The 12,190-nt window shown below is 35.5% G+C and overlaps 1 protein-coding gene across 13 annotated transcripts in view; it reads right to left on the bottom strand.

Moving 5' to 3' along the window:
• LOC129247079 (uncharacterized) overlaps positions 1-12,190 on the bottom strand; it is a 41,020-nt gene that overhangs the window by 20,840 nt on the left and 7,990 nt on the right. For all 13 annotated transcript variants that reach the window (XM_054885989.1, XM_054885983.1, XM_054885982.1 and 10 more), the window contains one exon: positions 7,078-7,129. In XM_054885989.1, coding sequence (XP_054741964.1) covers positions 7,078-7,129 — 52 coding nt within the window. The remainder of the gene's footprint in view (positions 1-7,077; positions 7,130-12,190) is intronic.

Here is a 12,190-nt window from a genome sequence, read left to right as displayed (position 1 = left end):
TTCCGAAAATTCAGACTTCATTCAGACCCTTCCATTTAACTTATACTCCTATATTGATGTTCATATAACATACAGTAAAATATATATGTAGGTATATGTGAAAGATCTTTCAAAAGTGACGCCTAAATGTCAGCAGTAAATAATTCCTAGAAGGTACCTTTTTTATGCCATCATTGACATTGTCAAGTAGACAAATGCACAATTTTTCACGATAAAACAACGCGTTAAAATTATTGAAATTTTTTATGAAAATGGTCGATTTTTAAAACAACATATCGTAAAATTCGTAATTTTTTTTTTGTTGGAAATAATCGTCCGAATAAGTCGACATAAAACTTTAAATAACGAAACATCAAATGATAGAACATTTTTACTTTAGGAAATAGCATTTGTAGGATAAAAACATATACAGGGTGAACAATATGAAGTGTTACCAACTTCACACTGCTTGAATCTGTAAAACAGCTAATACATCAACGTCAAAATTGTTCTAATGCAGGTGCAGTTCAATATATTGTTTATAAGCCATCAAAAGTATTTGCGTCTCAGTTTGTTTTTTCTGTGATGGAATTCAAATGTAATAGTGTGATTGCGTTATATTTTCTAGAAAATCACAACCAGCCATTGTTTGTGAGCTCAGTCACCAAATGTGTATCGCACTATAAAATGTTACAATGATACTGGTAGCATTGCAAAACGCTATGGAGGTGGACCAAAAAAAACCGCAACAACGCCAGAAATGATTCGGAAAGTGAAGCCTCGACTTGAACGAAATCCACGTCGAAGTGGAAGAAAAATGGCCAAAGAACTGAAAATATCGCAAGACAGTATTCGATGCATATTGAAAAATGAGCTCAAGGTCAAGACTTACAAGTTCCAAAAAGCACTCGATCTTTCACCCCAGCAAAACAAAGTTCGGTGCGAAAGAGCAAAGGAGTTGTTGCACTTGCACGAACGTGGCGAATTTCCCCAACATTGTGTTTTCTGATGAAAAAAAAAATCCCCAATTGAGCAGTTCATAAACACTCAAAACGATCGTATTTTCTTTGACCGAACGCTCATACGAGAATTTGAGCCTACGTATGGCCACTCGAAGCAATTTCCCATCGCAAGTAATGGTTTGGGCCGCAGTGACCGGTGATGGACGCTCTCCAATCGTTTTTATCGAGCCTGGTGTCAAAGTGTTGCGACTTATTATCGGGAAAATGTTTTAGAAGTTGCTTTAAAGCCGTGGACACGCAAACATTTCGGTCGTAGACCATGGACGTTCCAACAAGACTCGGCACCGTCTCATAAAGCTCGTGTGAACCAAGAATGGTTAAAAAATCATGTTCCACACTTCATTTCGTCCGCATTGGTCGATTTCAATACAAAGGAACTAATCATCGCGATGTCGCATATTAAAATTTTTGCTGGATTGTCGCTTGTCGACTTATACTATCATAGTATTCAAAATCAATCGTTTCCAAGATGAGTTCCCTGGCGCAGACCGATAAACTTATTGCTCATGAGATCTGCAAATGAGGAGTTTGTTGATTACATGGGAGTATTGGGGAGCCATTGAGATCAGTTGTCCTTCAAATGCGCATTGTTGCAAATAAAGTTAAATGGGAATATATGTAGGGATAAAAAACGTTAGCTTATCTCACGTTATGCGTAAAGCCAAATAAAAAATTGTAAAATAGCTAAAGACGAATGACGGTTCTGAACGTTTTACAGAGCTAAAGAATCAGCAAGAAAAGCAAATTTGTTTATGAAATTAGTACGCTTCAAATACAGTTTTGTGGTTGCTATCAAAAGTAGCGATTGCTTGCATTGTTTCAAAAACTCAAAGTAAAAGTACTGGAGGAAGAAAGGCGCAAAAATGCTAGGTTTAGAGGTACTAACGAGATCGCGATTGCTGCAAATTCCAATAAGTTGATAAAATGTGTAAGAGAAAAAGTAAAATCAAGGAACGCAGTTTCGTAGTTCGCAATCCAATCGTATACAAGATGAGCAGACATTTTGTTATAAAATTACTACACCACATACAGGACAAATTTTCGGCTGATGAAATCGATATCGAATGTGTGTAGTCATCGGTAAATGTAGCCGATATATTTAACGTCAATTAAACATGAAACTTGTTGCAAGCTAGAGAAACTCGAATTTTTGAAATAATTACATTTCTTACTGTCAAGAGCTGTTTAAATGTTCAAATTTAGGATGTAGGATTTTATACTGATCTACACCCCAATTGCAATATATTTTACACATACAACAGACCGTTAACCGGCTCTCAGCTAATTTGAAATAATCAGCTGATTGGCTGACGTAATCGGAGTAATGACAGCGGTCTATTTACGAAAACGCTGAGATTATGTTGGTGACTACGAAGAAAAAATCAACACAGCCAGTCCTCATTTTACATCGTTGCCGCCTGACAACGACTGATAGGACGAGTGTGTGAACCGAGCGTACAGAATTCCGCTGCCGAGTCCCAGGTGAATTGCCAGCTGAAATTAATCACTCAATTTCGATTTTCCCTATAGCTGAAGGCCAAACCTGGTAATTGAATATCCTTGGAAAATAAACTTTAACATCACTGCTTCAGAGTCTCCCTGCAGAGCGCAAGTACCACCATGAAGTAAGGTTACTAGTTCAAAGATAATATCTGACAGAACAAGACTTAGTAACAGAACACGACTCGGACTGGTTGATTTGTAATATTATATGATGAGGGGCACTGGATTCATGAAAAAAATTCTGACTTCTGCTGTTAGACTTAAATTTGTAAAAAAATTCTAATCTAACTACCACTCTCCAAGAATCAATATGCAAGCACAATTTATTTCGTTGCTGTTTTTTCAGTCATTGCAACATCGTCAAGTTCGGTTACAACCATTTTCAACGATCGAGATTTTTCGTTTAGTTAATTTTCTGCATCTTCAGCGTCATTAACCTGTTAAGCGATTAGTTTTTCTTAGAACGCTCGATTTACTGTGCTGAATTAATTTCAAGCGAAGACTGTCGATGCAAAACCGGCTTTCAGCCAAATATTGGATTCACCGTGCGCGTTGGATGAACTACATATTATGATAACTATTATCAGAAAATTCAGTGTTCATGCCTACTTTATCATGTCAAAATAACAGGGAAATTTTCGTTTTTTGCTTAACTTTAAATTTCATAGCAAATGTAATTTCCTTTTTCGGCATGACCCACATATACGACATTAACTAAAAAATGAACTTTTGAAATTGACGCATATATGTATACGACATAATCACTTAACAGGTTAACAGAAAAGTGACATTGTAAAACTGATTTGTTTGCAAAACTTTTAAAAGAGAAAAGTAATTATTTAAATGCAAAATGAGTAAGCGGACTTTCAAGAGGCACATAAAAAGACGGAAGGAAATTTATTTAAATAGATTAAGGGTGAAAGTAATCAAGTATAGGGTATTTCTTAAGAACTTGAGAGCTTAAAATATCTTGTTGGAATTAATCTTTTTTTATTATATATAATCGGCTACTCTTCCTAATAAATCTGTCCGTATGGCGTCATTGGTGATTTGAATATTGCAATAAATCGATTGTTAAGCCCGCTGCTTGTCGTCGCAAACAAAATTGGGAACAAAAATTCAGTCAGCATGGCTCGATAGCGCTTGCATTCACCTTAAAGGCAGCTCCTTCCTCATTTCCAAATAAATCGCCGAACACGCAAAACACTTGTCTTATTTATGCCTCTCACAAACAAACTAAACATGCTATATTGCTAAAACCGTACCAACATAAAAAAATAATAATCGAAAGTCGAATGTACGTAGCTTGCGAAATTTTAAAATACGTCTTATTTTTTTAACCCCTCGTATACGCTTCAAAAAAAATAAACGCTATTCAAATCGGCTGACATGGGTTCCTGGCCATCGTGACATTGAGGGTAACTGTAGAGCCGATGAACTAGCAAGACTCGGCACTAAATTGTCTGACGAGCACATAGATAATGACATAGGCATACCCTTACAAACATGTAAGCTACACATCCTAGAAGAAATTGTAAAGAAAGCAAACGAAAGATGGCGAAATGAAGCAACCTGCAAAATCGCCCGTCAACTTTGGCCAACTCTAAATGCTAAACGCACAGAATCTCTGCTGGGCAGAGACGCCCAAAGGATGGGTGTGTTGATTGATTTTAAAACAAATTTTTACTATTTGTAGGCATTTACCTTTTTCATTTTTAACAAAATATAGGGTGGGCCATGTAAAATTTGCTTTTTGAATCGGCTATAAAAAAAAACTCATCAATATTTTTTTAAACTTTTTTTTTATTTTGAAGATTGAACATTGTCATTTATGAATGAAAAATAATATCGTTCAAATGACTGCCACGACTGGCTTTACACTAGGCAATTCGATCAACCCAATTTTTAAGCACATTTTCGATTGCTTGGGCTCCAATTTCATGAATGGCAACTTCGATTTCGTGTTTTAAAGCATCAATCGTCTCTGGATGGTTCGCATAGCATTTGTCCTTAACGGCTCCCCACAAAAAATAGTCCAACGGGCTTAAATCACAGCTCCGAGGCGGCCAATTGATATCGGAATTCAAAAACGGTAGCCAAAAGTTCGAGTGTAACTTTGGCAGTGTGACAAGTTGCACCGACCTGTTGAAACCAAATGTCGTCCATGTCATCCTCTTCAATTTGTGGAAACAAAAACTCGTTGAGCATGTCTCGGTAACGCTCGCCATTTACTGTAACCACGGAAGAAGAAGACTCACCATAGGAAATAGGTTTTCAATATTTCCCAATTTTGTTCAAGCGTATAGCGTCCCATTTCGTAAATGTCAAACCTTTAAGTAAATTATGAACAGATTTGACATGCCATTTGTGTTACCATTCTCAAAAAAATAAGTGGTTCAAAAAGCAAACGCTATATGGCCCACCCTGTATAAAAAAATCCCCTCTTTTTGTACCGCTGGTCAAAAGTCTGTTTTATAATGAACATTTTGCGTCTTTCCGACTCATAAATGGATACAAAGTGGCAATGTTAAAAGAGAGATACAATAACAAACCTATAATAACTTTTTTATTGAATTCCTAAATTTACATTTTATCTATTTATTGTTACAAGAAAGGATTGGGAAGCACGGATTCTAACAAGCGAGGTGAGTACCTTCTGGAATTTATTCTTAGTAATAAACTACGAATTGGTAGCAAAGGAAGAGGAAGACCTTTTCTGCGTTGGAAAGATCAGGTAGAGAAGGACTTGGCTTCATTTGGTGTGTCCAACTGGCGCCGGTTAGCACGAGAAAGAAACGACTTTGTTAAACTCGGCCAAATCGCGAAAGCTGTTATCACACCAATCTAGAAGAAGAATAAATTGCGAATTTTCGATATCGGTTATACATCAACATTTGTAACTAGCGTACGCAAAGAGGACGTTGATATATTGTAGTAATAGGAAATACATGAAAATAATGATAAAGAAGTTGAAGTTGGAAAAAGGAAAGTAAGATAAAAATAGTAGTAGTCGGAATAGGGATTAATAATAGAAATCATTTGAGTACATTCAGCAATATTCGGCAAGGTAACGCAGCAATTAAGGTTTAAGGTTTTTACTAATACTACTCCCATGAGGAGTTGCCTGATCTCCCATCGGGCGCGTCCCAGGTGGTGGATAGGGAAGCCCTGACATCACACGAGTGGCCTTCCCTGATGGGGCGGGTACTCGTGTGATGACTCAAAGTTAGCATAGAATCAGGGTGCCATCCGCGAACCAAACTGGCTAGGGAGGAGTCCCGAATAAAACCCATCTTTTTAGACATAAAGGGGGCGTTTGATAATACCACTTTTGACAGTATGTGTAGCTCTGCCCAGCATGTGGAGAGGAGGATGAAACGGCGGACCACTTTCTGTGCGTCTGCCCCGCCGTCGCTCGAATCAGGCTTGATGTCCTTGGCACTGATGGGTTAAGAAGCGACCACCTTGGCTCCTTGGCACCACAAGATCTACCCAGATTTCTCGAGTAGATTTAAAGAAAATTAAAAAGGGAACCCGAGTGCAGTCCAATGCATTTAATTGTGTCTGAGTGCTGCACTTGCTTGTCTGTCTAAAATCTACTAAATCTACTAAATATGTGTTCAAATTTTAAGATCAATAAATTTAAAAGTTTTCTCATAAAAAATTCTGGAAAATTTGCTTTTTTCGGTTTTCTAACTGTATATAACCCCTTAACAACAGAAATATAGCTATCCTTACTGTTTCAACTCTTTCCAGATTACATCAAAACTGGTGCTGGAATGTCTTGATAGACTGAATGCCTTAGACCAGAACAATCTGGTACGTGTCCTACGGGAGGAAAGACAAAGATCATACTGGGGCAATCAAAATCAATGATAGATAGCTTTAACCTATGGGTGGTATGGATATTGTATTATTGAATTATCATCTCATTAACCTGGGAATATACTCCAATGTAACTTGAAGGTTCTGTATGGAGGAAGATGAAGCCGCCAAAAAGGGGTTCATAGAAATACTCTGAACCTATGAAGGAGAAACAATATATCCTTCAGGCAGTGGTAAATCCCCTCATAGTAATATCCGATATCAATTTTCATTTATGACTGCCAAATCTTACTCTTTCTAAGACAATAAATATTTTAATCATTTTCATCTAAATTCCTTGTTTTATTTTGTTTTTGTTGGATAACCTTTTATACGGATTAAATCTCGAAAGTCCGTGTTCTTAGCACGTTAGGTTACATGTCGTTTGCTTTCGAGTGGGAAATCAAAAAAATGTATTTATTTTTACGAAAGAAGGAAAAACAAAAATTTTAGTATATCCTAAATTAGACGAAAATGCTTTGCCTTAACGGCAGGTTTTAACTTGTGTTTAATTTACTTGTTTTCAGCTTCGATTGGCTCAACTAAGAACAACTTTTAGGGTTGCCTTAGTAATACATATATGCCGTAAGTACATATTTATGTACATATCATATAAATATTCGGATTGAATCAAAAAGCGATAGATTACAACTAAATTATCAGTACTTTTTTTTATGAATTCAGTTTTTTGTTTTAAAAATAATCATACCTCACAAACAACTGTTCCTGGTTGTTCACTCGCCAAGAAACGACAGTAGCACCTACAAGTGAAATAAAATAAGAAGGATTTAAATTACAAGAATATCATATAAATATTCATATACAATAATGTGATAAAGATTTAAATAACATTAAAATACATATTTTTATAATATAAAACAAGAATGGTAGAATAAAAAGTTGCGCCTTCCGAATTCGCTGTGTCGTCACAGCCCATGAATAAACGAACAAAAGGAAGGGGAATCAGTGGTTTGTGAAAAGGAAGAGTAGATGAGAGCAACAGAAAAATACAAAAAACTGCATTAATGCAAAATTAATATTTATTGGTATAGGTACTTTGAGACTTTGAAACAAGCGATAGCGCTACTTGGGTATTTTCTTACTCATTTAGAGAGAGGGCGATTGCGCTGTTCGGGATTCTTCCTTATTGTTATTTCAATGCTCCTGGGATTCACACGGTTAAGATAAAAAAGTGTTGATTGTGAACTTTTGAAACAATTTCGATTGCGATTTCAATTCATTTCACACTAAATACTCTCAAACTTGAATATGTTCATTATGCTGCTGATAAAGAATAAGTAAGCCTCTTTCATTGATATGCCATGACGTCAACGATGTATACAAATTTCAGATTCAATCTCTGTATAAAACGGAGTCGAGTATCTTATCTTGAAGTTTTTTTTATCTTTAAAAGGTTGCATAAGCCTGATATGAAAACGTCCAGTGCGTGTTTTAAAATACCACTACCACAAAAAAGCCTTCCTAGTCACGGCAGAAGTTTAGTTCAATAAAACTGAAGCATTTTCCGAAGATAACAATAATAATTCAGAAAAAAAACCGTGATGTTACGACGACATAAAATGTTGAACGATGTTATGTTGTCAGATCTTGAGGAAGAATAAAATAAATCTCATTTTGAAACATACTTTTAAACATCGAATTAGTGTAAAAGTGAAAAACATAAGATTCAACCAAACAAAAAAATATAATGAACTCAGGTCTGATCTAAAATATCGCCATCCAGCAAAGAAGCCAAAACTGGAGGGGTTTAGTATAGTTAGTTAGCACGATGGAGAGAATAATAAGGTGGCGCCGATCGTGGTGCCACTACTTTGCTCTCAGCGAATTTGACAAGTGACGTCGCACTTGTGCAATTTATTCGTGTGTTTTTTGTGCAATTTCCTCTTCTTGCATTCTTGTTCGCATTTTCATATCTCCCTCATGTAACTGCACCGATTTGACGACACACACTCACTGATGGGCGCAATCTTATTTCTATCATTCTTGATTACTTATATGTATTATATGTAGTTAAGTATTTTTTTGTCTTAACAAAGATTATCTTTAGCAATAAATGGAGGCTGGAAGCTGTCGCAGAAGCTGTCCAATTTGTGCAACGTAGACCGTGTAAGCGTTATGCCGAGAACTGCATTTAAATAATGGTAAAACACATTCCCAATATTTGCGATTTTTATAGCTGCTTTTCGAAGAAAGGTCCTGATCCAATTTATTTTGTTGAAGAGTAAATAGTATACCAATGAGCTTCAAAATGCTTTTTTTCCACTATATTTGGCAACTTTAAACTCTACTCCCGTAATTCCCCCGACCTAAACCACATCGAAAACTGTAGAGCGTATTTTAAATTTAGGACAACACTCCAGAGTAACTACACTCAAAGATAAAGTAAAAAATGTGTTGAAATTACCCAAAATTAAAATGATAATAAATAATTGTATAGAAATTATTTCTATAAATTGAAGTCTGTTATTAAAAAAGGTTTGTCAAAAAAAATTAAATTTTTCTCAGTTCTAATAAAGTTCAATTAAATTTGGTACTGATCACCAAACTACATGAATAATTTCATCGTTCACAATGGTTTGGCGGGGTAAGGTGTTTAAGTAATAAGTAAGTAAAGAAGTAATAAGTGATAAGATTTGTAATAAAGGTCATAAAAAATGTATACACATGTTATTTTAATTTTTATGGAAAAAAATTCCAGTACTTGCGACAACCTCGAAACGTCCGAGTCCGGTTTTCATTACTTGGAAGAATCGAGTTTCTACTGTACGCGCATTAGGGCCGTTCAAATGTTTTCTCTACTTTGTTTCGACGATTGAAGTATTATACTGGCAATTCAGAACAAAAAAGTCCATAGAAGCCTAACACTAAAATGATTTTCTAGCTTCCGTATTTTTAATTTTAGTTGTTAATCCCAAATTCCTGGGAATAAAATAAAGGGTGATTTTTTAAGATCTATAGGAAAATTTTTCAAAAAAACACACGTAAAATTCAGAAAAATTCATTTTTTATTTAAATCGATAGTACAGTCCATATAATTTAATGTTTGAAGATTATTTCATGCAAATGTTGACCGCGACTGCGCTTCAAATGGTCCATCCGCTTAGTCCAATTTTGACATACTCTTTCCAATGTTTTGGCCGGTATCTCACATATAAATGCGGTAATGTTGTCTGTAAAGCACGGTAGCGCTCACCATTCATAGTTACGTTACGGACGGTCCAATGATACCTCCAGCTCATATACTGTGACCTTTTCTGGATACATTGGTAGCTCTTGCAATTCTTCTGGCTGATCTTCACTCCAAAATCGACAATTCTGCTTATTTACGTACCCATTGATCCAAAAATGAGCTTCGTCGCTAAATACAATTTTTCGATAAAAAAAGTGGATCTTCGGCCAACTTTCCAAGAGCCCATTCACCAAAAATTCTGCGTTGCGATAGGTCGTTCGGCTCCAATTCTTGCACCAGCTGTATTTTGAAAGGCTTCACACCTAAATCCTTTCGCAAAATTTTCCACGTTGTTGAGTAACAGAGGCCCAATTGCTGCGAACGGCGACGAATCGATGGTCATCATTAACACTAGCCGATACAGCAGTGCGCACTCTACGTAAGCGGGTTGGTGGTTTAAAAAGATAATAGTTAAAAAATCACCCGTTATATGTATGCATGTAGTTTCTGGATACAAAAAATTCATTTCGGGTTTTATTTTTGTTCAAACCCCTCGGCTAGAGAGCATAACATTAGTTGCCATCTGCAGTTTTTCACATTAATATAACTGCGGTGCCAACATGTCAGCTGAGGCTCGTGGCGCATTTGTTTTCGATTTATCCAATGCATCATATACTTATAGGCTGGAAAATGTCCTTATAACTACAAATTTCGTGGGATCGTTCGTGGAAAAAAAATTAAGTTCGCCTAATGCCGTGTTATGATATATGTAAATATTACAGCTGATCTCTGTTGAAAATTACTTAAGCTTTTAGTAGTTAAAGCATTTTTACTGTATAATATTTGTTCAGTACATTTACAATTATTTTTTTCTTTTTTTGTGCATAGAGTTGCGCTCGACATGCTTTTGATTTTTTTTCAATTGTTTGACGCTGAGCTAAGCCATCGATTTCCTTATTTGATTCATTAAGTAAATCTTGACGTGGGATGGGTGTTGGTAAATGTTCAGGCACTTATTGAAGTATGTACATGCAATACATTCGCCGCAGTTGGAATGCGAAAATAAATAAATGTACAAATATGTGTAAGATACTCGTCTATCAAATATGAGTTTAGTTGTATGCGTCAAAACGTAATAGACCTATAATTTCATTAAAAATTTGGGGTTTAAAGTGTGAAACAAAAGAAAATTTTTATACAAAGAATGAACCTTAAGATTCGAGTTCAATTTATCATAATTTGATAATAATAATTTTTATGCAAAGAATGAACCTTAAGATTCGAGTTCAATTTATCATAAATTTGATAATAAATAAATAATAATAAATAAATAAATAAATAATACCTTTTTTTTAGTATGGAGCCACCATAACTTAGAAGCTATTTGACCAATTTGATTCTAACAAACTGCATTGTATGGGCGTATATATTTATTATACGGAATATATTCTATAAAATGTATAGTCACCACTATTAGCTATAATGGCTTCACATCATCGATTCATACTTTGTGTTACTGTTTGCGCAATCCATAGAGGTTATCGGCTTCAAATCAGCCGAATTTGCCTTGATAACTACTTGACCGTGCACGTTTGTTTTCCCTTGAGTTTTTGCTTAACGAATCCTTTTCGGAGAAGCAGCCCCTAACATGAACTTTAACTGAATGCTTAACAGTTCGTTGAAGTTGTCGATTATCAGCAGTTTGCTCAATTCCGTTCTGAATTTGCTTAGGCAATACAAGTTTTTTTTCTACGTGTGATAATGAGATCAGCGGTTTTTTCAATGTGCTTCGGAATTTGAGATGTTTTTCATACGCGGAACTCATTTAAAAAAAAATCGTACGCTTTCAAAATTTCTCACAAAACTAACAACTTTTACAACGCGTATTGCGAAAAGGATACGACTATTTAGGAGCATTTAAATTTTTTTATAACTAAAATTTAAGTTTGAATTTTGCCGGTCACGCTTCTATTAGAAAGACTGTAACATAGTTTTATTACTGATAAAAGTTGATTTGTTTTTATTAGATAAGTTTCCTTTTTAATCAAAGAAATTCTCGATTTTGGTTTGTTTTGCTCAGTACAACACTGTTTCTGGGCCTCTGCAACGTCATAATATCGTTTAAGCAAGCATTGCTTTGCTCTGCTCAATCAAATCATATATTGAATGCTGATATTGCCTTCTCTAATGTAGTTTTATTCGTATTAAGCCTCACTTTGTTAGTTCCTTCACCGAATGTTACGTCGTCTTCATTGCAATATTCATCATTTAAAGCTGTGGGTTCCGAATGAGGTTCAACAATGGATTGCTCGATTCCAGATTGGGAGACTTGCTGCAATGAGTATACTTATCGAAGCAAAGTTGTAATGAATTGAATATTGGATGCATCATCAGCTATGTATAATCGTGACTCCGAAAGAGAAATGATTTCGTCACAATTCCAGTCAGATGCTTCTTCAAACAGTTTTTGAAGCGATGAATGAATTGAAGTTGCAGTAAGAGTATTCCACGCACTAGCAAAAGCATATTACATTTTTCAAGTCGATATTTCGCAGTGACTCATCGATAGGTTCTCCACGAGCAACAATGTGACTTAAGAGGCATTTTTTGTAGTTCAATTTAGCCTTATACC

Source organism: Anastrepha obliqua, chromosome 5, assembly GCF_027943255.1.
Source record: "Anastrepha obliqua isolate idAnaObli1 chromosome 5, idAnaObli1_1.0, whole genome shotgun sequence".
NCBI classification, from domain to species: domain Eukaryota; kingdom Metazoa; phylum Arthropoda; class Insecta; order Diptera; family Tephritidae; genus Anastrepha; species Anastrepha obliqua.
The sequence above is the reverse complement of the archived record's forward strand: the minus strand, read 5'-3'. Positions and strand labels throughout refer to the sequence as shown.